The sequence below is a fragment of the Anarhichas minor genome, unplaced genomic scaffold (genome assembly GCF_050575085.1).
Source record: "Anarhichas minor isolate MPS153535 unplaced genomic scaffold, ASM5057508v1 ptg000027l, whole genome shotgun sequence".
Classification (NCBI taxonomy): Eukaryota; Metazoa; Chordata; class Actinopteri; order Perciformes; family Anarhichadidae; genus Anarhichas; species Anarhichas minor.
Window position 1 is genome coordinate 12,718,315 of NW_027466473.1, and position 26,837 is coordinate 12,745,151.

The 26,837-nt window shown below is 39.6% G+C and overlaps 2 protein-coding genes and 1 non-coding gene across 3 annotated transcripts; 2 read left to right on the forward strand and 1 right to left on the reverse strand.

Moving 5' to 3' along the window:
- The first annotated feature begins 141 nt into the window (after positions 1 to 141).
- alox5ap (arachidonate 5-lipoxygenase-activating protein) lies at positions 142 to 5,069 on the forward strand. Its single transcript, XM_076101253.1, has 5 exons — positions 142 to 2,444; positions 2,560 to 2,641; positions 4,157 to 4,227; positions 4,594 to 4,675; positions 4,761 to 5,069. The coding sequence occupies exons 1-5, from the start codon at positions 2,375 to 2,377 to the stop codon at positions 4,921 to 4,923; spliced, it is 468 nt and encodes a 155-aa protein (XP_075957368.1). The 5' UTR covers positions 142 to 2,374; the 3' UTR covers positions 4,924 to 5,069.
- Positions 787 to 858, reverse strand: trnae-uuc (transfer RNA glutamic acid (anticodon UUC)). The gene has a single exon. It is a non-coding gene; the product is annotated as a tRNA-Glu (tRNA).
- Positions 5,070 to 8,898: 3,829 nt separating the features above from the next.
- b3glctb (beta 3-glucosyltransferase b) lies at positions 8,899 to 24,548 on the forward strand. Its single transcript, XM_076102545.1, has 15 exons — positions 8,899 to 9,072; positions 10,564 to 10,601; positions 10,704 to 10,743; positions 10,964 to 11,073; positions 15,048 to 15,124; positions 15,249 to 15,360; positions 15,530 to 15,666; positions 16,222 to 16,285; positions 16,749 to 16,865; positions 17,745 to 17,814; positions 19,055 to 19,168; positions 20,148 to 20,247; positions 20,550 to 20,669; positions 21,045 to 21,189; positions 23,071 to 24,548. The coding sequence occupies exons 1-15, from the start codon at positions 9,012 to 9,014 to the stop codon at positions 23,194 to 23,196; spliced, it is 1,431 nt and encodes a 476-aa protein (XP_075958660.1). The 5' UTR covers positions 8,899 to 9,011; the 3' UTR covers positions 23,197 to 24,548.
- Positions 24,549 to 26,837: the final 2,289 nt, after the last annotated feature.

Genomic DNA, 26,837 nt, shown 5'->3' on the forward strand with positions numbered 1-26,837 from the left:
TGTTTTATAAAAAGTCATTATTATGAAATTAAGGAAAAAGTGTTTTTGTTTCAGCCTCCTCGTAGAGGAATGAATCATTTATATTTGTTGTGTAAATACTGAAGTAAAGTCTTTCAAGTACCTAGTTATTTGTGAGCCACAGTTTTGCACACATTACAAACTCAGATTTTTCAAAGTTAAAGTACCGATGAGACTAACTAAGAGCTAAACTGTCTCTGATTATCACACGTATTGCAACTGAAGGATGAACAGGCTGAAAGTCATCTTAATTTAGGGTGTGTTCAATCAGACATCAAACAATCTTTACCTCGTCCATAATGTTACTGTCAGTCATACCATGTGAAACATAATCTTTTAAAACATAGTTGAACATTTCAGACAGTTGATTGCAGACTCTTGGATTCAAAGAAAAAACATCTGTATGGTAAAAATGGAAGTTTGGTAGGCAGTACAACTCAGTATAGAAGTAAACAAACATGTAAATAGGTGTCCTGTAATTGGACAACTTGCATTTTATCTTAATTATCTTTGTTGATTACCAAAAATGTACATAGTCGCACACAATGCATTTCAAATAATCTTAATGCAGTAGTTGTAATTGTTTGACCTAAACTATACCCAAACGTTAATAGATCAGCTAACCTGTCCTCAAGAGGAATTAACGAGCCACCCAGCGGCTCGTGTATGGAAGTTGGTGGTATGACAACTCATTATTTTTAAATACATTTAAACAGGCTTCACCACGCCCATTAACAGGTTTTAATTTTAAAATAGCCAAAACAACTGTTCCCATACCGGGAGTCGAACCCGGGCCGCCTGGGTGAAAACCAGGAATCCTAACCGCTAGACCATATGGGACACATTCCTGCTGATCGATGATTTGTGTTTACATTCTGTACTGTTGGGTTTCCTCTTAGATAATAATATCAGCATTGTTGCTGACATTAGTTTGCTTAAATATTGTACCAACACTGCTTTGTTTAAACCAGCTCCACAGTTAGCCAATATAGCACATCTCCTCATCTGTATTTATAAATAGAAGACTTTTATCGTGTTTAATTATGATTATTTAACACCTTGATCTAATAAAAAGCTAACGTAATAAATGAATGAGACATATATTGCATATTGCATTTCGATAAAATTCGATGTTTCGAAAACATAATTCTATTTTGAGAAATAATTTTTTTTACTTTTTGCTTTTCCCTTTATTTATGACTTATTTATGATTTTATTAATTATTGTATTTATAAAATGTATTAATTTAATAGCTGATTGTATCTGAACATTGTAACACTTGTGGGAGGTGGTAGTGGCTTTAATGGGATTCATTCCATCAATAGAAAAATATCATTTCGTACAGCTTTGTTTACAACATTGAAATTGTGGAGAGATTACAGTAAATCTACACCATCACCGCGGTAAAGCCGCTGCATTACCGCTCAAAAGCACATGCAGGTGCTGTTCGACTGTTGGGAGGCCAAGTCATTGAGACAGCTCGTACAATGCTGTAATTTACTGTAGTTATACACTAAACAACTTTTTCACAGCAGAGGGCAACATTTATTGAGTCCTTTACTTGATTATTGCATTTTCAATAGATTATACATATTCTCCACTATATTTCAGTAAAATATAAATGTTCTCCATTACATTTATTTTATACTAGAGAATTCATACAGCCTACTAGATTCTTTGAAATCAAGAATTGAGATACAAAATATATGACTAATTTATAGAATATCCTACACACCCTACACACTTTAATTACATTATGCTGCTCATTTCTCCCAGTGAAGTTATGTCCTTTTTACCTGTAATGGAATAATTTGACAGAGTGGTATTATTGCTTTTAAGTAAAAGATCTGTCCTTCTTCCACCACTGATGAAAACATTTAGACTTGCCATGAAAGGCAGAGTAAAGGTGTGCTTAATAACACTAATGTGTTGTTGAACAATAACATCTGTTTTTTTTAGTATGTCAAAATGTTTCCTCTCAAATACATAATATTAAAAGATTCCCAATGCATTGGTCTTTATAAAGGCCCCTAAAAGAGCCTCAAAGAACATAAACACACACAGTCACTGCAATGCAAATTTATATGCGTGCATCTGTGTGTAATCTCTCACAACAACACAGAGGAAGTAGCAGGCTTGTTTGCACCCCTCTGTATTAAGCCAGAGCATCATTTACATAAAGAGGAAGCCACAAACGAGTGTGTATGTGGGATGGAGGTGGGACGGGGGGAGTCCACGATGTCAGAGACAGATCAGCTTTATGTTTATCAGTTCACGTTCTGTAAGCTGACTGCAAAGACGTGAAAGAGAAGCCCAGCCTCTCAATCCGCCTGCTCCTACATCTGGACCGGTCATCATGTACAGCATCGTGGTGGAACACATCTACCTGCTGGTCATCGTCACCCTCATCAGCGTCCTTCAGAATGGTGAGGAAAAAGCAAGAAGCATCAAACGTAGTTTTTCAAACTCTAAAGTAGTCAAAGGTGTTCAGCATTCAGCAAAGGGATGTCGTGTTGACGTTAATGATCTGTGTGTTTTAAGCATTCTTTGCCCTGAAGGTGGAGAAGGAGGGCAACTGTCAAAATATCCCCACATCTGCTTTTGAACGAGTTTGTTGTGCCAAGTAAGTCTTTCATACTCTTCTGTTCATCTAATGAAAGATATCCCATATCTTTTGTGTTTTCTACGACAACAGTCATGAACTTTCAACCTGGTTTTACATTCCACCAAATAGAACTTCCATTGACAGGCAGCCCTCATTTGCCTGAACACTCCCATATAGGGGGGAAAAAAACGGGCACAGAGCTCATTTGAATGCTTGCTGGAAATGGAAAACATATATCCTTCCAGCCTCTCAGTTAGGGGACTCATCGTCATGCTGTGTTAAAGTTAAAGTTGTGTTAGAGGGAATACTGCTCATACATTTACCACCTGGGGTTTGACATTTCAAACTGATGTCTAGCTCTGATTCAAAATTTCAATCCAGGGATCATGTCCAACATAAATGCGAGCTTGTTTCTCAAGAAATGTGATGCTTAGGCTTGTTGCAAAAGCACTAAACGTCAACTCAAGAGTAACTTTACCTGACTACTTAGATTCCTCATTTCAACAATCAAACAATCAATTACTCAACTAACTGATGTGTTTACAACTTTTTCATTAATTGATTTTCCAAAAATGTGGTTCAGTTTCAGGATTTGCTGCTTTTCACATGTTTTCTATCGCTGTCAATTGAATATGATTGTGTTTTTAACTGTCGATTGGAGAATATGAATACTTGGACTTTGAGAAATTGTGGATATTTCTGACATTTTATAGGCCACTCGGTTAATCAATTAATCAGAAAAATTGTCAACAAAGTAATCTATAATGAAAATATTAATACATTGCAGTACTGCAGATGATAATGCTTCATGCTGCATCAATTAAACGTGGTTTGACAACAAGGCTAAAGCTCGAAAGTCAAACCTAATATTTGTGACACAACATCTCAGTTATTGGTCCAGTCGCTCTATTAGTCCACGAGCAACAGTGCACTTCCTGTTTGTAAATAGGAAACACCTGAGCAACATCCTGTCTTGTATAGTAATGTGGGGATTTCAAACTTTAGCCTCTAAAATGTGATGCAAACGTTTGGTCTAAACGGTATAAAGAGGTAAAAAAAAAATCCAGTATTTCACATGAAAAGAAAAGTCCGAAATTATTAACAAATCAGCTTGTGGCCCCTCAGTTTGGTCTTGGAACTGTTCCGAGGTATGATGTCCTTTTGGATAACTCTCGTGACGTGTGTGAGATTGGAGGAGGTTTGAGGCTCTGACATTGCACGGCTCTGTGCAACACATTGTACCGATTATTGCAACGTCTTGCAACAGCCAGGAGGAGCCGACTCAGAGAGTGGGCTCAATTTTTCCTGGCTTCCCGTTTCAAACTCCGCTCCTCCAACGCTCCGACAGACTCACTGGGTTTTCTTGCTCATGCACTGTTTTTACAGCCACTTGTGCTCTGCAGTTTTCAAAACATTTCCCAGCAGCCAAGGGGCTTGGTATCAATCTCCACGCTGCCTGTAACAGTTTGCAGATTGCTTCACAGCGACTTCCTAAAAATGCTAATTACAACCTCTTGCTTATGCACCTTCCAGCCGTAACTGCATGGATGCGTATCCCACTTTCCTGGCAGTGATGTGGTGTGCCGGCCTGTGTCTCAATCAAGGTAATCATTAATCCGTTACTGTGACACACTTTTGCCCTTTGAACAGAATACACACAAGAGATACGTGCTCGTATTACAATGGAAGTGCAATATGTTGGATGTATAAAGTCTTCCATTTTTGCATGAAAGAAAATAATGCAAAAGAAAGGGAAAGGATGTTGATTTGATGCGTAAATATTATAAAATTGTGTAACCAAGAAACTAAGAAAAAAACACGTGTGCAGATACATGTAAATGTACTTCAGCATTCCAGTAAAATAGTGAAAATAATATATCAATCAAACTAATTAAATAACATAAAAACACAAAACAAAGGTTATACGGGATTCAGTTTTTTATTTTTTTTTGTTTATCATCTATTTGAAGCTCCTGCTGCCTTCGCTGGGATCATCTATCTTGTTGTCAGGCAGAAGTACTTTGTTGGATACATGGGACAAACCTCTCAGAGGTAAATGAACACAAGTAATATGTTGTGTGTGTGCGCGTGTGTTTAGAGTCACGGTCTAACTATATTGTTTCGCATTTCTTCGTAGCACCCCAGGCTACATGTTTGGAAAACGCATCCTCTTCTTCCTGTTGATGATGTGCATCGTGGGCATCTTCAACTACCTGCTGGTGTACTACTACGGCAGCGACTATAAGGAATACGTGGAAATCATCACCGGCGCCGCATCTGCTCTTCTCCTCATCCCTTAGTGCAGTGTGTGTGTTTCATGATGGCAACAACACATTTATCTTTTATCTGACGAGGACTGAATTAAAACACTGGTTTTCTGTTGTTTTGTAAAAGAGCATTTATTGTGTTTGATAAAAAATTAAAACTTCTCATAAAGAAATGCTGATCCTTTGGTACGAAAGTCTACGATCCTTTCATTCTGTAGTAGCACAGATTTGGACCCCTCACACAACAGTGAAGTGTGGTTAATTTACTAGCAAAAACACCTTTAAAAAAAAAATGTATTTAGACACAAAAGTTGCATAAATAATCTTCATGGCATATAGAATGTCTTTGTCAGTCCTTCTCAGTCGTGTCCACCCACTGAACAGAAGAAGAATCTGGACCCAACAGCGATTATAGTTACTGCAATCCCAAGAGGTAGGCCGGTCCTTCACCAGGTTACAAACAATCTGTTGATCAAGAAACTTGCTCGAGGAAGCAGACCCAGACTCCATCAAAAAAGTGAGCAGATAAAATCCATTTTTTTTCTTGCTCTCCATCCACTGCCGGCTCACGTCAGTCTCAACTTTAATGGCGACAGATATGAGCAGGAAGTTAGACAAGTGGACAAATACAGAAAATGTTTAGGTTACTATCGACATAAAAGAAGAAGAATAAGAGATACTTACATTGAATTTTCTTTTGCTGAACCCAAACCAGTGTGGGAAGTCAAAGAGGGCATCAGAATAGTATTTGAGGGTGAAGGAGGCGTCTCTCCACACAGGTTGGACTTTCATCCGTTTGTCAGCTATGATGTGGATGTTTTTCGCTGCCCATCTCTCCAGTGGTTCAGTCAAGTCAATCTGATACAAGGAAAAGTCACTTTCAATACCAAAATACAAAATGTAACTCGTGAAGAGAACTGAAAGTATGTATAAAACATAAATGTAAGCGAAAGACCATTAAGTCCTTCTTACATCCACACTGTAGCTTTCCCCCCACACTGAGGAGATGGTCCGGTCCAGGCCTCTCTCCATCTGCCACTTGATGATGGGATTGTTGCCGTCTATGGACACCACAAACTGCTTCAGCACTGAAACAGGGTGGAAGAGGAAAACATGAGCGAACACAGTGAGGAGAGACTGTATGTGAAGTACTGTTATTTCCTCTACTCCACCCACTGCAAACATCGCAAATTGGGAAGCCATCATGAGTCATGCCACCAAACTGCATGACCCACTTAACAGCATAGAGCTGCAAAGCACAAACCAGGTTCAACTACAATTCATCCAGTGTTAAGGTCTTATGGTACACTGGGAGGTATATAGGCTACAGTTTAAGTTACCTCTGGCTTCGTTGGCTGCCTTTTTGTCACTCAATGAACGGTTTCCTTCGCAGGCGGACATCAGCAGATAGATCCTCTTGGACAGAAGACTCTTCCTCATGCTGGTGTACTCCCATAGATTTTGCATTTTAACCTTCCTGTTTAAAAAACAAAACAAATCAGATGTGGGTTGTTTTTTGTGTGCGTGTATATGAGTACATGTGTAAGGCCGTGCATCATCCCATGCAGTCTTTTTTTTTTTTCATTCTCCCTCACCTTCCCAGAGACTTCTGGAAAACTGTTTTCCCTCTGCAGGAGTCGAAGTCATCGATGAGCACCAGGCTGTTCTCCGGGTCGCTGTGGACTCGGCACCCCGAGCAGAGGACCTCCACGGAGAAACCTTCCGGAGGATTCCTCAGGAACTCTTCCACTTCTGTCACTCTCATCCCGCTGTGCGACGGCTTGCTTGTGGTCATGGTGTCACAACTCTTGTTCTCTCTCCTGTGCGTCCTCCCGCGGCGGCGGCTGCTGTTTATATCGCCTGCCTCACGTGTCACGTCTGCAGCTTTAATAACCACGGTGAAGTTAGACATGCTGACACGAGAGCACTTCCGGTTAGTTTTGGCCAAAAATAATCGTTGACGTCATTTCACAAGCGCGAACGCCACCCATTAACATTCTCTCTTGTCTCTTAAACGTGACGATTGCTTTTGTCTGCTACATGTCATCATAAATGTAGTGTAATTGAGATTATAGTCCTGATGTTAGCAGTTAATATTTTTGTCGATGAGAAGTTTATTTTAAATTTAGCAGTTTTGAGGACTTACAAAAGGTTTGTATGATTTTAGATTGTTGTAAGAAGAATATCTTTATGATTTTATAGCATAGGTCAGACATTGATGAGGACATCAATTTGGCATTTTTCACTATTTTCTGACATTTAATGGAACAAACAATTAATGAATTAAGTGAAAAAATAATCGTAGGCTACATAAAGCAATGTCAGTCAAATAAATGTTGCTAAATTCAAATGAAATGATGCCGTCCCGATGTTACAGATGTTGTACTTGACACATAGGGTGTTTGAATAAAAAAGAGATATAAATATATGAGTAATGTCTCAGATATCTAATGCTTCCTAATAATGTTGGTCTTTTCTTAAAAGTAACTTTATTTTGAAGGAAATATATTAACTTCCTTCTTTAGTATGGATCGCATGACGTGTAGTATATGACACAGGTCTCAAGGATACTTCTGAGGACTTAATCAATTTATCAAGGCTCATTTCATGACTGGTTGGCTCTAGTCTACATATATAGGCCTGCAAGCGGGCTACATAATGCATAGGCATAAGTAAGTGAGCAGATAATGTAAATGATAATAAATAAATAAAAAAGATATACATAAATAAATGAGAAAGTCAAGTTGAAAAATATTGTTCCAATTTATGGATATTTTTTAATGACAATGACACTGGAATGCACAACTTTAGCCACTTGACATGGAAACAACAGCTGATGGACGCAGTTTAAAACATAATGAGTGAAGCTTTGTGTTGCAATGACAACATCATTTGCAGTTCTTATCCATAAGCAATGTTTGCTCAGACCTTTTAGAGGAACATGTGCATTAACAATACCTTTGTTCAGCAATCTCACACAGGCAGAGACGAAAAAAATCCATAACTCACTTATGGCTCTGTTTTATTGCCGCCTATAACTGTTTGACAAGGTGATAGTACCCATTTGTGTGAATGTGAATAATAGCAGCCTCTCCTTCTGCACATTCAGTATTTACACCTTCCTCATTCCTTATTCCTATAGAACAAAGCTCTGTCTTTTGGATTTCTAAAGGTCTGTTGACAAAAATATGAACACTCACAGCTGCGGGTTCACATCAAAACCAGCTTGTTTAACTTTAGTGGCCATGTTTAGACTCAGTGGTCAGGAGAACTTTGACTCATTTGTTCTCAATGTCTCCACAAGTCTGCACGTGAACATAAATCATCATTTCAGCCTCATTTCTGGGAAGCTCTTCCTCATATGACATTTTAAACAATGCCTGCCCTTTCAAACCTTTAACCCTTTAAACAATATAATTTTCCAGAAAAACGCAAGCTTAGTAAAGCTCATAAAGTCCAGCTTATCTTTATTTGTTTATTACCTTTTTTCTTCTTCTTAGCTATCTTCTCCTCAGACGGAGACAGTAAGAGCTCGGTAGCTGTTCTCAGATCAGCACAGATATTTTGTTGATTTGTAGGATTGAGGAGTAAAAATGTGTGAAAGTAACTTTGTGGCACAACTTATACCTCTGCCATGATAATGAACATTTTTCTTTTGTTTGCGTGAGTAAAATACAGATATTTTGAAAAATACATATTACAAAGTTAAGTGTTTAATTACCAGGATCAATCAGTCATGTGTAGACAAAGTTATTGTTCTCATCACTTAATCAACACAGAAATAACTTTTTTTTGTCAGTTTACTAAAAAACTCACAAATGTAAAAACATTTTTCTAATTTACTTCTGAAATGATAAAAAAACTTGAAGATATGACGAATGTATTTGTACAAAACACAAATGGCAAAAGTGTCTCAGACACTTTGGCACTGGAGGAAAGTTCTGTATGTCAAGGTAGTAACCTAGTATAATAGTGACCACTAGAGGTCACTATAGCTCTGCACTAACACGCGCTGCAGTCAGACACAGAGTTCTGCTACTATGGGAATGTAGCTAACCATTTCCTCCAGTTAGCCATGAAAAGACGGTGATTTCAAACGTAAAACAGCAGCCAATGGAACCATGTCCCATCATAGTGTGGTGAACGGATGCAAACTGGTCGCTGTGCTTCTTCTTTGGCTTGGTAAGTGGGGTCCATGCCCTACTGAGACAGATACTGTTAGCTAAACCGTTAGCACTAAACAGGATACACTGCGTAAGGCAGGCTGAAAAATACCGGAAGTGGTTCGATTTGGCCTTCACAGTAAGGTTTGTTTATAATTTAACAAGACACTGAGCGCATTTCAGTTTGAAAAAATGTATCAATAGATGTATTTATTGATAAATTACCACGCGAGTTATTCGTCAGTGACAGCGTGGTCCTTGGTTTGCCACAAAATATTGAGTATTGTGTTTTATTTTGAAAATCTAAACAGACGGGGATTTAATAGTGGATAACTTGACACACCACAAACGCAGGTGACGTAATGAGGGGTAAACAAGAGGCTGTTTAAAGGGACAATGTGTAAGATTTAGTATAATTTAGAATAATTGTCACCTTGTCTTTGAAATCATTTACATCAATATAAGTCATTTACATCAATATAATTGTTTGCCATTAATATCAGCCAGCAATCATGTAAAAATGAGAAGCCCTGTGCACCCATTAATTAGGACTCTGCTCAGATTTATGATGGGCATTTAATATGTCACCAAAACTCTTGATTTACATTACTGGTGAGTGATTAAGGTGCAAGTTGTCCTGAGCTAACAGGAGCAACACATCTAATGGGAGGTTGGGGGAAATGTCAATCAAACACAGTCTTTACAGGCCAACAGAGTCCTGAGAAGAGGTCTAATCAAAGTAAGTGAAAACACCTGTGGGGGTGTGACATGGGTGTACAGGGCCTTTGAACTAGACGCTGGAAACGCGTAACCTGTTTCAGACCTGGATTTATAATAAAATGTTTTAACAAACGCATATATCATTAGTATTGTCATAGACCTTCATGTTATCGCTATAGACCCCTTTCACCTTTTATATGACATGTGATCAGGAGAAATTCAACATCTCCAGACCAATCTTCATTGTTTTCCAGTTTGAAAACTAAGCGAGCGATGCCTGTTTTTTTCCAGCCTAGGTATGAAAAGTGTTCGTTTAGATGTCAGGAGGATTTCATCATTTACAGCTACATCAAGCCTGTCTCAGATACATTTCTAATGGACTTTAAAGAATGGCACAATTGCACCTCCCTGCCATATGTCTACCCTTGGCATAGATGGACATGCTTATACATCATCATTATACTTGTCGACTCTCATGAGTAGGACATGTTTACCACCACAAATCCTACATACTGAGCAGCAACTTTAGCTGTGGTTTCAAAGTCTCGGTTTTATCTCGTTGATGGTGATAAGAGGTGTTGGTGCAGAAATAACTCTACTACTGCGTTTAATCTGCTACTGGTGGGGCTGTACCATTGCATGTCATGCTCTGACAGATGTGTCAAGATGTTAAAAGTTGGCATAGTGGTAACCCTAAATTGATCCATTGGTCGTCAAATTGACTAAAAGATGAATTGGCAGCATAACAAATGAATGCATTTTGATGATGTAATGTTGCGTCCTTCTCAAGGTGCCTCTGCAGAAGACAAACCTACAGGTCGTGCTCATGTAAGTGCCCCCCCTCAGATTCTTGCTGTGATATTCTGCTTCATCACGTGAGCTCAGCAGCGTGCGTCAGACTTAACGAGAATCCCTCTTGACTCCCCGCAGGCCTCAGAGCCCCAGGAGCTCACACCACACAGCTCTATTGGTGAGTGAGGGATTTTACTGCAGACGGTCTGTTCAGGAAAGCAAATCAATTATTTGTTGCATATTGGAAAAAAAAAAAAAAGTTATCACTGTGAGTTTTACCTGTCAAGAAAACAAATAAGTGTATTTCACAAATTCCCTGTTTGTTTTGCATCATCATGTCTCTTCGAGTTTCCTAATTTTGTCATCGCTCTAGCTTTTCTGTCCATGTTTTTCCTCAGGATTGTCGGACGTGGTGTTGGTGATCCAGAGTCAGAGGAACTCCTTCCACGCCCGCCGAGGTGGTCAGAGGAAGGTGGAGATTCTTCAGCAGGCAGCTGAGCTGGGACAGGTAACATCTGGCAGGCACTGGATGAGTTGCTGGGTTTAGATCTCGGCTCTGGGTCCTGTTTCAGAAAGCAGGTTTAACAAACTCTGAACCTGAAGCCTGAACTCTGAGTTGACTAACCTTGAGATGGGAAAATCAGAGTTGTCAGGATCCAGAATCAGAGTTTGTTCACTCCGAGATAGCTTGTGAGCGGTGAATGTTCAAAAAGCCTTTATCGATACAGCGCTGATGCCACGATTCACCATTGGAACAGGTTAATAACAGGCAGAACCTCCATTTAATCCCGTAGATGTTAAGATATTAATGCTTGTATATACGGACTGTGCACGTTTCTTTAAAAATAAAGCCTGAGACCAAGCGGGGAAAAGAGTCACTAAGATAACACCATGCTGTCTAATTCAGTATCCATTAATTCATCAGTTACCAGACCGACATTTCCTAAATGGATGATGGATTATAAAGTGGTCTAATAATCTAATCTGCATTTCATTTTGAATGGATTTGTTCATGTGGTGCCTTCAGATAATATAAATTATTTAGTAATATTAAAGCTTGAGGCAGATTTTCAAGCAGCAGCTCTGTTTTTGTTTGGGAGCACCATAAAGGGCTCAAAAAGGCGGTGCATATGTCTACTATATGCATGCAATGTGGCGTGCGTGCAATAACAGGATAATAATGCTGTGAACAGTTTAATCTTTAATGTGTAATCAGGGACTTTTGGAGTTTGACTTCGAGTTCCGCACTGCTGTGGTATTACAGTGGTACCGATAGGTGTCCTCCTTGCCACAGAGCTCCCTTACCTAAGCTGAGAGGAACTGAACTCTCTGCTCTCATGCTGTAATTATTTACTAAAATGTGCCTGCAGAGTAGCAGTGAACACTGATTTGTTATAGACCCCGGGGGAATTGAGATGACAGGCATATGTACATATGACAGCCTGCAGTAGATACCCAGAATTGTTGTTTTTATACAACATATGTAGTTAGTTTTTTTATATTCACAATGATTTGGTAATGATCATGTTTCATAGTCCCTCAACCTCTCTCTGAGTCTTTGTCGTCTTTGTTAAGTGAGGAGACCTCTGCGATCACACTGCAGCCAGTAGTAACAAATGTGGTGTGGCAGCTGGAAGAACTCACACGTGCCTTGTTTGTGAACACATCAGTGAGTCACCAGGGACAAAAGTGGGAACTGTCAATTAATTTGACATGCCTATGATTGCTTTGTTTTGAAGCCAGTTGGTGGTTGGAGGTGTTTCCGCACCAATTCCTACCCGAGAGACAGAAAAGAAGAAAATGCAGTTATAGTGAGAACGCCGAGAAGCCTCAGTTTAGCTCGATGGTTATGAAATACACACAAAACAAACTCCACGTTCATAGTTTGTTAAATGTTCTTCTGAAGAGCATTCATACACTATACTAAAAAACACATATGTATCCCCCCCCTCACTTTTCTAAATCCTAAAGCTTCCCTTTGACTTACTCACAGCCTCTTATTGTCATTTCTTCTCAGTCTCTGACTGGACCGGTGGGTTGTTCGTACGTTGCTTTTCCCTAAAGAAGTCTAATTTAATTAAGTAAACGATCTTCTGTTGGCCTAATGTTCAAGAAAACAATTACTTTATTGTGGGGATCCTTGATTTGCAATTAGAGCAGCCGAGTTGCAGATTTGTCAGCTTCAAAAGTAGGTTCCAAGATTAGTAATGCTGTTTACGTCAAGTCACTACCCTACCCATCTTTGAGTTATGCGGTCATCCTCCACATTTGTTGCGTTGTGGTTTCAGAATGATGAAGGCAGCTGAAGAACAGTTCGACACAAAGTAGGATGGAGGCTCTGGATATTTCATTCCTTGCCAACGAGGACGTTTCCCAAATGAATCACAGATTTTAGGCATTCTGTAAAATCGTGCATATAGCTGCTGTGCATGGGGAAAAAAACTAACCTGGCGCGCTAGGTTTGGGCTGTTTTCAGTTACTAGTGTGCGCACACAGCAAGAGTTTTTTTAATGAATAACGACGTTTTTGGATTTCGCCTCCTGCGCTCCATCCAATACTCTCAGATTGTTTTCGTGGACCTGTGCAGCCTGAGAGGAAGTTGCAGACGTTTCTCATGGAGGAAAAATGACTGCTCTGCAGGTTTTCTTGGTAAATTACATGTTTTTAGATTTCCACTCAGTATTCCCATAGGAAGATGCTGGAATAAACCACCAATGACTGATTAATCAGTCATGCACAGCGGCCTTTTAGTAGAGCTGTAATATGATCAATAATTAAACGTCAGATCAATATAACTGGCTGTGATTATAAGTAGCATTAGAGCATTAACAATTCAAGAGAAGCATTATTGATGTAAAATTAAAAAATTCTCCTCGTAGCACTCATTCATCAATGATCATTCACTAAAACGGCTGTCTCACAACTGAATGAATGAATATTTTTGTGGGAATAGAGAGAGGTTGTGTCAAATATAAGAATGAATATGAAATCAGACTTGCATGCTGTGAAAGCTGCTACTGCGGCTTCTGAACGTGCTGATAAGAGAGAAGTTTCATGATCAGCACGGTAAGATGTGTACAATCATCTCTGCATGTGTGTGTGTGTGTGTGTGTGTGTGTGTTACAGTGAGGTAGGTAAGTGAAAGCTTTCTCTAGATGTGATGTTTATAACAGATGGACCTTGATTGTCGTAAGCTGTTTTGAACGAGGGCAGGTTGTGCGTCACGCATGCTTTTGACTGACGTATAACCAAGTGTTTTTACTGGAGGCAGGGATTAAAGGTCAACTCTGACATGGTGGCAGCATGTTGTCTGACTGACATATGGCTGTTTTCTACATCATCGATTTCGGTCGTGATGCCGCCAAAATATGAGCAGCAGTGTCTCAGTTTTAATGCTTTGTTCACACAGATTCATATCCGCATCTTTTCCACATCCTCCATTTAATGGGAGAGATAAACAATTTTTTTTACAGCCTTGTCACACGGCCCTGTTGTTACTGGCCCTAAGTGCAGGCTTTTAATCCGAGACATCAGTGCCAATGCTGCACATTTTCAGCCTCATCATCCAACCTCCATCATAGAGCTGCTGCTCCGCTCAGCTCTTTCCACCCACATCTTACTACGACGCATACAGCAGATGGTTACTACCCCGTTTCACAGCCTCACAATCTGAAGTGGACCTGAGAAGAGGTGTGCTTGCATGTGAACTTTCAATGTGTGGATGTCTGATTGGACATGATGTAATGTACTGTTTTGTGATTATTATTACGTGTGCTGTAAATGTAATTACACTACCAAAACTGGAATATCTCAACACCTGTTGGATGGACTGCCAAGGCATTTCGTATGTTCATTCATGTCCCCTCGGGTTGAATTGTAATCATTTTGGTGATACTTTTTAGTCTAGAGTAATCAAGTTTATTTGTTTATTATTTGTGGCTAGAGGATGACTATGAAAGATTCTTTCTTTTATCTTTTTCTAAAGTCTGAAATGTCACTTGAACCTCCAAACAGCACGCACAGCAGGATGCGCATAATGTTGGTACTCAACATGTTGTTGATCAAGCCCTCATCAGTCCACGCCCACCAGGATGTCCAGGTGCATTTGGCAGAGCATGTCAGTGGAGCATGTAATCATGTTTCCTTCCAAGGAGGTGCTCAACATAGTGACTTCTTGTTTCATTTCGCAAGGAATAAGGAATTTTAGAACAAAGGAATAGTGATGAATACTTTTGGGAAACCTCCAGGAACACTGGAGCAAACCGTACTTACTATTTTTTGTTTTACTTGTAAAATTCAATCAGAGTACTTCTGTTCTTTTTTCTTTTGTGCACAACGTGCCAGTTGGACCTCATTGTTGTTTACTTAATTTTGCTCTCATCTCCCATCAATCAGGTGCACACACACAAACACACACACACACACACACACACACACACACCACAAACTCATTTTCAAATTCAATTTGTTTGTTTCATGCAGGGAGTTCCAGTTGTTCTTCTTCTCCATGAGCTGTCAGAGTTTGAAGGGGATTGGAGTATCCTCCCTTTGCTCCCTAAGTGAGTCTTATAGACACATATTTGGAGATGACAAACAAATCAGATTTAATTGAATTTAGCTGCAATGACTCCTGTGGGGTTAAATAAATGCATAAAGTTAACGAGGTCGTGTGGATCTTTCCAGTCTCTCTGCCACTTATGGCCAATCAGCATCCTGGTTTTTCTTCATAGAGGAGGAAACCAGCGTCTCACTGCCTAATCTGCTGCAGGTCCTCCAAAGATATCAAGTCCAAGAGGTGAGATGCACCCCCCCGTGACAGCCACTGACTACATGTTTCATACTGCACTTTTTGCTAAATGAATGTCTTGATGATGATCTAGTTTCCTGCACTGATGATTAGAAAATAACTGAGACACTTTCTGTTTTATATCACCCTGCCCTGTGCACCTTTTTGCAACTCCAAGGAATGGTTTTTGGGTAAGCTTCTCCATGACAACGAGCCTTCCATTATCCACCACTATGCGTTCTCTGAAGACCCCGGTTCCTTTAGTTACCCTGACCCTGCAGCAGGCTGGGCTCTCAGCACGCAGCTGCTCCAGAGGTGTGTGTGTGTGTGTGTGTGTGTGTGTGTGTGTGTGTGTGTGTGTGTGTGTGTGTGTGTGTGTGTGTGTGTGTGTGTGTGTGTGTGTGCATGAATGTCTTACTAATATGTTTCTCTCCTTTCTTTTTTTTTTTCATTCTTCACATCATTTCAGGGTTATGATAGCAGACACTATTACAAGACATGGTGTAGAAACCTAAATTAAATGAATATAAACAAGTAGCGCACACAGAGGTGAGAGACCCAGTCCACGATACATGAAAAGAAAAGATGTCATCCACAATCACATTTTTTGTCTTCGCCATCTAAACAGGCACTCCATTGATCTATTGAGCATAGACTCTGCATCCCGATCTTTCAAATCTGGAGCTTTTGCTATTTTTTTTAATGCCGAAAACACAAAACAGGATTCAAAGGGATTGCTGAAAACAAACCTGTCAGAACTTCTATAACTTTGACTCACTAATCTACATTCTCGTATACGATGAAGGAAAGTTCCCACTTCTATTCTGCTCTTTCTCTTCTTTCCACATCTTTCCCTATTATGTGTTTCAGACTCGCTGAGCGGATACAACATAAGCCTCTGAAGTCAGATTTCACTATCGACTTGAAACATGAGGTACTTTGAAACAGATTTCAGGAGCTTTGTGAATCTGTGTGTCATCTGCTGCCTATTACTAAAATAGACAACTGTTGTAAAGACTCTGTTGTGGTTCACTACTTTGCGCCTCAACGACTGCTGTGAAAAGCACAATCAGTGTCGTCTTCCAGTAAGCCTGCTTAGATAAAATGATAGACATGAAACAATGATAGATGCACTATTCCTCCAGCGACTGGCTAGCCTTTTGTTAAAAAGGCCTCTTCAGCTTTCTATACCTGCAGCTTTTCGAAGATCTATAATCATATTATTCACACGAGCTCTACCTCTGAATGGGCCTAAGAATGTGCACTTTTGTTATTTAAAAAAATAATTACTGTTTAAGGAATCAAGTGAGCTTTTCTGGCGCTCACTGCAAATCACTGTTTGTACTGTTACCCCACGAGGCTAGTATTTGTCTTCGTGCCTGTGTCTGTTTTTCGAGGTTGCGTTGTACATTTGGGAGGAAGGGAATGGTCCAAAGCTGACGGCAGTTCCAGAGTTTTGTACAGAGACGAGAGACAACTGTGCTACGACATTTACAACCTACCTGCCCAACTGTGTATGTACAACTCTTATTAATGGATGTTTATCATCACTGTATTTGTAGCAAGTTATTGTGTATGTGTGAACATTTGTGAGCATGCATTTGTGATATGAACTTATTAATATGGTGTCTGTCTTTATGATACAATGGCGGGGTCAAAAGGGAAAGTGGAAACAAATTGGGGAGAGGTTTGTGTTACTAGGGACAACATTGTATTCATTTGTATTTAAAAATAATAACTTTTCCACAGTGCTGGGCTTCAGGCGGTTTCTTTTTTTTGAGATTATTTCGCCTGCTTTAGAAAACACCCTTTCACAGGGCACAGAAGACGCTGGGGTACAGAGAATAGTTGGCAAACAAACGCGCAATGAAGTCCGAAGTACACAAAATGTGACATTGCGTTCCGCTGCCCCTTATATTTCGAATCGCACGCCAGACCCGTGAACCATTTCACGTGGTACGGCCGGTTCGCGAGGCTTCGAACGTCACCACATACGTCATCAACACAAGCCTCGATACGCGCTTCACAAAAATCTCCCTGGATTACTCGACACAAGCTTCGAAGCCTCGAATTAGGGTGTTTACTGCAAAAAAAGATGCTTCCTCTCAATGAAACTCCCATGAATAAATAATAAATAATGTGGCCATGACTAGATTTTAGTGGAGGTAATTATTAAAAGCAGGACATGAAATTACAATAATCGGCCTGTTTAAATGTAAAACACTGAGTCAGGCTGAAGGCTGAAGGAAAACAAGTAGAAAGCTAAGTGGGATGAAGGAGTACTGCGGCATGTGTTTGACATAAGGCTACAGAAGAAAGGTGGACAATGTACATTTACAAGCATCATTTTTTTGAATGAAGATTAAGATTGTTTTTATTTCTCTTTTTTCTAGGGAGATCCGGTGTCGAGGAAAGAAGTATTTGTTGCTGTGAAAACTTGCCAAAAATTCCACTCTGAACGATGTGCGTTATTCCCGACTCTTTTTTTAAAGGACAAAAACAGTTTCATTCATTAAAAAATATTATCTTCTGCAGTGGTGCACAGATCCTTAACCTAACTTAAAGTACCAATACATTAATGTATACAGAGGTGTTATCAGCAAAATGTTCTGGAAAGTAAAGTGACCTGTTCTGCAGAAAAAATGGTACAGTTTAACTAATCTTAATCTGAAAATGAGTTCATTAAAAAGTAACTACATCTATTAAATAACTGTAGTGGGGTTAAACAAACCCAATGTCCTCCTGACATCTAATGTAGCATTAACAGGAAAGTGAAGTACAAGTACCTCAAAATATTACTGAAGTAAAGAACTCAAGTAAATTTGCAATTACTTTCCACTGACATTCGGTTACAGTATTGCCGCCTCAGGCATTATTGTAATGAATGAATCCCATTAAGCTCAATATTACAATGTTTTATTCATTATAAAGGGGAAGTGAAGAGTAATTCTATTATTTTGTTGTTGTTAAACAACACGACACACCGACCAGCACATTCGCAAGTCAAACTGAACTCGCACTTTATCTTCATTCTGAATAGATGGAAATGAAATGGAAATTACAGGACATTTAGCCGCAAAAAGTTTGACTTGACACTTTTAATTTGTCACTGCTTTTTTTTGTTTACTTGCCACTTAACAGTCTGCTGGTCATTCGGTCGTGGTTGACCTGTCGGGGGGGAAACTAGCTTTTTAAAATCCAACAACCTCATCTAGACTGTCGGCTGAAATTGCAACAGTTTGTGTAATTATCCAAAACATTTACGTCTGTTTTTAGGGTCAAAAAGAGCCAGTAGTTATGGACTGGCTATTTTAAACAAGTAGAAAGAACAGCGTGTGATTGACTTGGCTGCTACTATAAATTCAGGATTAGAATTGCATTAGAATTGCAGAGCACGCTGTCACAGCGGGCTGGACCAAACAGAATAGTGTGTGATTATGACTGGCAGTTATCATTTAGAAGTTTTAATGTAGATGGTGTTCTTATCCAGATCCTCATGCAGTGAGAATAGTTATCCAGTGTCTTTTTCAAAGACGGCCTAATGGTTTTCTCCCCCCCAGTCGGAGGTGGTAGATATCCTTCTTTATTTGATTCGTCCTTTGGAGTTTGCAGTAGGCGCTTGGAGATCGGCTTAATTAAGAGCTCTGTGCGTGTCTTTCTATCTCCCGCTCTCTGTTCATCCCTCTCCTCTTTCTCCTCACAGTACCAGTCGTGAAGGCAACCTGGGAGAAAGATGCTGAGTTTTTAGAGTATTACAGCGATGTCGCTGATGCCTCCATACCCACAATCAATCTGGGAGTGCCCAACACTGAGAGAGGTGAGCTGATCCAGAACAGTCATTTCCAAAACACCGGGTCGGGACCCTCAGGTGGGTCGCAGGAGATTTTATTAGGGTTGCCAAATACGTTTGCGGAATTTCTTCCACAGTCTTTTATTTAACATTCATATCTGCAGTACCCCTTTGTGCTACACGAGGAAGCCTGAATGTCTGTGTTGTTCTGATAAATGTAGGCTACTTATAACCTTTAATCTAATATGAAAGGCTCGTGTACATTCTGTTTGTTTTACTGATGAGAGGGAAGAAAAAACGAGCGCCTGTTCTCTCCGCTACATTAATTTAATTGGTCTAAAGTATTTAATATGTGTTTTCAATAACACTCATGCATAATACAAAGTTGTGATTTATTAAACAGCATGTTGCCTTTGAAATGGCTGCTTCACTGAATCAAGACAGTTTGAGGTGGTACAGAAATGACGGATTCAACCCTTTCTGCAAATTCAAAACCCACATATCTGTGTTCTCTGAGAAGTCGAGAATAAGGTTTTAATATTTCAGGAAAAAGTCACAATATTACAATAATAAAGTTGTAATTTAATGAGAATAAAGTCATTCTTTTTAGGAATACATCTACCTGACATGTAGTCTGCCCTCTCTTATTCTCTGGATGAGACAAAGTTTATGGAAGCAGCTTGGGTGCTGCTTCTGATCGGAGGTGGAAAACTGAAAATGACTGGACTAATATAATCATATTGCGTCATGTAAAGAAGGCAGGAACAAAGCGAATACGAACACAAATATAAACTATTTCTCAACCAGACGGCAGATGAAGGAGTTAACCCTTTGTGGAAAGGACCATTAGGTAGGTAAGTCGACGTAATGCCGGCCTGGCCATGATTTTATTATATGAATTTTTAATGAATTAGAATGAGTGCTGCTCTCACCGCACCGCATCTCATGAGCCTCAAACCTGCTTCACCTTTTTCACACTATTTATGTTTATGTTGTCTCCCTGCAGGGCATTGTGGGAAGACTTTTGCCATCTTGAGGCGGTTCTTGAGTAAAGCTGTGCCAAAGACTGATTGGCTACTTATTGTTGATGATGATACACTCATCAGGTAACTGGGAGAAGAGATTCTGTTTTAACCCAACATTCCTAACTTTAGTGATTTATAGCATCAATAAAAACATTCTGTATCAATGCTTTTTGATTGAAGTTGCAGTGGTGGCTAAAGAATAATTGACATCTCTTTTAAAGATGTATTTAAAGATCATGCACACGGGTCACCTGCTGGCTAACGATCCTGTAAAGTCTGTTATTATGGATATTTGATGTAGCCAGGACCTTGTGTCTACATACAGCATGCACCTCACTCCCTCCCTTGCGTCTCTCCGTCTGTTGGTTTTTGTCCATCCATAGTTTACCCAGGTTGCGGCGACTGCTGCGATGCTATGACCCAAAGGAGGCAGTGAGCCTGGGGGAGAGATACGGCTACAGCTTGCTTCTGAACGGATACAGCTACACCACCGGAGGAGGAGGGTGAGGCTGCGGTGGTTAGAGCAGTTGCTGTAAAAATGTTCAGACAGAGAGTGAAGCGAATTTTCGCCATGAATTTATTATTATTCAACGGACACACTAGCCACTTCTGCGGAGTGTGTCTGTGTCTTTGTGCTCATCTCAGCCTCTGACTGAACTCAATGCAAAACTGGTGCTTTCTGTTATTTCCCTTTTTTCTCATTTTAAATCTGGTATCGTTGTAAATATTATCAGTAATGACTAGACTTTAACACCTTAATGATGCACATCAGTTTTCCTCAGACAATCACACACAGGCACATAAAGCTTGTACCGTATATATATATTTTTGTGAAGATAATTCCCTTTCTTATTTAAATATCTGCGTTCTGTGTGCAGGATGGTGCTCAGTCGCGCGGCGGTGTCCATGCTACTTTCCAGTGGTTGTCGCTGCTACAGTGACGATGCTCCTGATGACATGGTGCTGGGCAGGTGCTTCGCTTTCCTGGGTGTTCCCATCACACACAGTCCCCTGTTCCACCAGGTAGGGAACAATACACACAGAACACACACACAAGTATGTGTTCTTAATATGATTGTGAGGACAGCCGCTAATAACTGTTTGTGGAAATAACTGCAATTAATACTGTGACTGTATTGTTCCACTAAATAAGCTAAAGGCCATCCAATGGGAGACAGATTTAAGACTTGTCCACAGGCGTCCCACAAGGATCTGTCCTGGGCCCACTGCTGTTCTCTTTATATATCAATGATCTGCCATCAGCATGCCCTGACACCAACATCCAAATGTATGCAGATGACACTGTAATTTACTTGCACGGTAGCAAAATGGGACAAGTTGCAAATGAACTCACTAACTCCATGGCTCATGTAACTGCATGGTTAAAGCAATGCTGTTTACAACTAAACGTATCCAAAACAGTATGTATGTTTTTTACCAAAACAAACTCTGGTAGTGTAGAGCCGGATGTTTTTGTATCTGGGGAGAGGCTACGGGTTGTACCTGACTACAAGTATCTCGGAGTACTTTTTGATTCCAAATTATCATTCAAATCTCATGTGAAAAAGCTCTGTAACCAGGTCAAATTTAATCTATCAAATTTCAGGTTCACACGGAACTACATGTCAACAGAGGCAGCTAAGACATACATGCTTTCTATGGTCGTTTCCCATATCACTTACTTTAACAACCTGGTCACAGGCTAGCACCACGACTCTGAAACCACTACAGTCATTGTACACTCAAAATCCTTGATAAAAAATCTGTTCTTTCTCATCATTGCCCTATACTAAAAAAATATAACGTGTTTAGTTGGGAGAACATGATTAAATATGTGAATGTCTGTCACATGTACAAGATTATACATGGCTTGACCTCTCCTCCGCTCAAACAATTTGTTATCACAAGAACAACTGGATATCGGCTCACAAGAGGTGCAGCAAGAGGGGATTGCATTATCCCACTCAGTGTCTTTCAGTCAGTCTGCATTTTCAGTACAAGCTGCACTACAATGGAACTCCATCCCAGTGACCATTAGAGAACTACAAACATACAGTTAATTTAAAGCTCAATTAAAGAAATGGTTAGTTAGTACCCAGCTCTGTCAGCACTAGAATGTAACTGCTCCTCTGTCTGTGTTGAACTTTCCCTCGATCTGTCTGTTGTCACCCGTCTGTCTGTCTTGAAATTGCCGGTCGACCCTCATCTACCTGCATGCTTGTCTTTTATTGTTGTTTAGCTGTGTCTGACTGATTCATGTATTTCACATACTCTGCATGCTTTTATGTTTTGTGCCTCTGACATGGATGTTTTTTCGTGTCTAACAATTGCATCATAATATTGTCTTTACTCCATGTTTCTATTTTAACATAATTATCCCTCATTTTATTTGCTTTGTGTGTGTTGACTTTGATAGCCTCTGTGTTGCATGTCTTGTTAGTACTTGACAATGTATAAGAGTCTCCTGAGTGATGATACTACGTATATTAATATTCTCGCTTTTTTTCATTGTTTGTGCATGCATTATAAAGCGTCAATATTGTATAACCTTTTAAATTTAATCTTACATTCTGGTTTATATTGTAACATCTGCCTCTTGGGACTACAGATGAAAAATAGCCTTTTGAAAAATAGCCTTCTGGCGCATTTACAGAAATGTTTCTATTAATGTGCACTGGCCCTTATCAAATAAACCAATAAATAAAAGAAGGCCGTGACCTTTTATCCAGTGTCAGATGAGGCTCCGCTCTCTTCATATTTCTCTTCACTGTAGGTCGGAAAAGACAGAAATACTGCCTTGTGGGTTATGCAGGCTTTTATCACAGGATATTGAATTCCCCTGGAGAAAACCACAAAAGCATGCACGCAGAAACAAACACACAAAACCATTTGTTCTTATTATAGGCTCGACCGTATGACTACTCCGAAACATTGGAGCAGGCCGTCTCCTTCCACAAGCACTGGAACATAGATCCTGTGATCGTCTTCAAACTCTGGCTGCAGGACACACACCCACGAGATGAACTGTAGAAACACTGTGTTTACAATACTTACAGCTTACTACTGTAGACAAACACTGAATCTGAATACGCACAACTGCATAGAGCTAAAGATCAGCAAACAAGCAGCGAAACATAATTCTTAACCACCTTAATACCTGCATTGATCAATATTTTGTATGTCAACACAAAATCAAATGAGTGTGTGTAATGTTAAAGTGGTCGCAGAGAATTACCAACCAAGTTTTTTAACTCCACAGAGGTTTCTAGCTTAATTGAGCCCAACTATTTGCCCAAATGGCCTGTGCATAGACCGTATGATTAAATCAGCAAAACCAGCTTTATTAAAAGCACCAAACAGCAGACAGACAAACTTGCTGAGTGAATACAAATGTTTATCTGCCGCCACTGGATGAGTAGCTTTAAGCACCTGTATACCTCAGGGATTTGAAGATGGCTTCGTGTCTTTCCTTTTGCCGCCAAACATTTGGCTGTAAGCAAGAATTACAGACTTAGAGACTTTACATGTTTCGAGGAGCTGGAGGACTTCCTGTGGACCTCAGCGCTGTCTATCAGCCATTAGAGGGACTGGATCGTGAGAGTGGATGTCTGACTATTGCTGCTGTCACTTTACCCCGAAACTAAATTGTAACCATGAACCAAGATGTTTCATTTATTGAAGAAAGATTGTGTTGGTATATTTGTGTGATCTGATATGATATCTGTTAAGGATGTCTCAAGTCATTCAATGTTTATTTTGTTTTATTAAATTTATTTAGCCGGTTAAGTCTCTACAAGGGAGACCTGAAGTTGCAGACAAAACAATACAAAATCAGGCAACAGCTTCGATAAAATATTACTAAACAGGCAACAGACAGCTTAAAACACATGTAAGCTAAGAATAGAGACAACTAACAAAGGAGTCACTTACCATGGAATATTCCTCATGATGAAAACAATTTATTTCAGTAATATTTTACAGAATTCTGTGTTCATTTTTATTTCATGCAAACAAACCTTTTTCGAAACTTCTTCTTCTTTCTTAGACTTAGATTTCCCCAAATATCAAACTGTTCCATATAATTTTGAATTCATTTTATATATTTTGAAACAAATTTCAAGATTTTGCATAAAGGGTTGTGTACATATTGTTGTTTGTTTAGCAAATGGAATATCATGAACCAAATGAGTCTCTGGTGGGGTTTTGTATAATTTGTGTGGTTTAGTCGCTGTAGATTGGTGTACAAGTAATTACAACCACAGCTGTCCACATTCTGGAGCTGTTTTTATGAATATATAAATGTTTGTGCATGCTTGCTGAAAACCTGTTGAATTACATTTTTCGATAATTTGAAAATAAAATATTCATTGTGTTGAACAAAACTTTTTGTGTTGTTTTTTTTGCCTCATAACAGACTGACACGAAGGAAGACGCAGAGAAACACAGAATTATTACTTTGTCTTTGTCGAAAATAACTACAGCGTGATCATGATATTACGTTGATGATATTGCATTCTGTGTAGTGTGAGTGTGGCTTTCAGTCTTCCAGACTTGTCATTTCTCATTGAGGCCAGAATCTCATGACCCGTGAAGTGCCTTTGTATCATGTCACCGTGACATTAGTTACTGTAGCAACGGGGACATTGACTGCCTGTAGTGACATTCCCGTTGTGACGCTTTCTCTTGAAGGCTTTGTGTGATGTCCGGCAGATGACATATTGTCATAGATATGCATTCAACATGCATCCTCGCAGAAAGGATGAATACGTAGATCACTCTATTCATATCACCGTGGTGCTTAGATTGTTAACGGTGTCTGTTTTAAAATGCTTCAAACAATGATTGAAGCAAGACAGGATTGATATCTTTTTCAGTTTGCTCGCCTTGACTCTTAGAAGTTGAAGTTTTTTTAAAGGTTTTATCAAACTTCCCTGAAATTTCATATCAGGTTGCAGCTGCAGGGATGTCGTGCATTTCTGGGCCTTTTATTGCATTGTTTCATGTGTAAACGTCAACATCACAAAAATGGATCGGTCTGTTCCACTGCCCGCCACTTTCGTTCACAGGCACACGTGCGCACACGCCGTCGTCGTTAATCCAGTGAGACGTTATGGACTCCACAGGGCTCTCCCTCTCAACAGCACACACAGGAGACGTTTCCAGCTTCGCAGTTCACAGACGAAACAGTTTGACAGCTGTTGCTCATGTTTCCTTTGAGTCTAAAGCAGCTGTGAGAGTCTGCAGCAGCAACGCTCAAGTTTCTTCCTTCAGTGCTCCCTCGTCTTCCTGTTTACATCAGTGACCAGTAAATCTATCAGATTAAACACACAGATGGTTCTTATCAGCCGGCGCATGAAAATATTTAGTCACGGTTGCTTTCGCCTGTCGACAATTACTGCATGTCAAATGATTGGTTTGGTCTTCCTGCTCCTGAGGCTGTCCCGTCATGTGTTTATTTAGCTTTCACTACATTTCTGATTGATTACATGTTTCTTATCTTTTAAAGAGAGAATGGACACAGTTAATCAAAGACAAATCTGTTTTATGATTGAGAGAATTTTTCACTGCGTCATGGATAAGTTTGAGTCAGAATATCAGCCAGCACTTATTTGTTCACCTTTATTTCCTTTTTTCACTCATTTATCCAATTAAAGAGCAGATATCAGTGATTGTTAAAGGCACAACCTGTCATCCAAACAGGACTAGGGAGTGTAGGCTTGAGTATTTTTAAAGCTTGAACGGCGAGCTTTGAGGTGCGTGAGCGTGTTCTGCAAAATGCATTCACACAATCTTCAGCTTTGTTGACAATGTCCAGTTATCGAATCCGCTTTCAAATATGCTCGTGTTAAAAAACAGTACATCTTATTATCTTCATATCAAATTATCTATTTAAAGATGGTTCCAGAGGAAAATGTATGTACTAAGCCTGACTTGTCCCTTTCAGACCACTGTGCCTAATCGTATGATTCCCGTTCTCAAAGCATCTTGGCTTTTTTAAATGTCATTATCCATGCTGCACACATGATTTACTCACTGATGATCACTTAAAAAGGCTCTTTGTTTTAGGGAGAAATCAGCCACACCACTGACCTGTTTGTTAATCACCATGTTGCTAAGTGGAATGTGCTCCAAGCTTTATTCTCCACCAATCAAAAGATCCACTGACCTTTCCAACTTCCTCAAGAAGTTCTGATACTTAGTGAACTGTCAAATGTATAACGGTGCTTCACTTGAAACACTTGAACTGGTATTGTTGCCATGTTCGTGGTGTTTTGTCTAATAACAGTTCTTTACTTATTTTCAGCAGAATAATGCTGCAAAATATAATGATAGTTTCTACGCATGGGAAAAGGAAAAGAGGATTTGTCTGATTCTTTTCAAGAGGGACAGTCGGAGTCACTTTTGTGGGCGAGTTTGAAAACGGACGTGATGAGGGTTTTATCAATCCGTTCAGGTGATTCATTTAGATATAAAGCTGTTTCAAAGCGAGCCATGAGAACACATTTCTAATACTTATGAACATCGGTGTGAAAGAAGCTTGTTTCAAATTATGCTTTTTACAGTGCTAAAAGCTTTTGATGTTTATCAGAAGAAGAATTCATTGCTCTCAAAGCACACGTAGATCACTTCAAAGCTGTAAATCATTTGTCCTTTGTCTCGTGTGAGGTTGG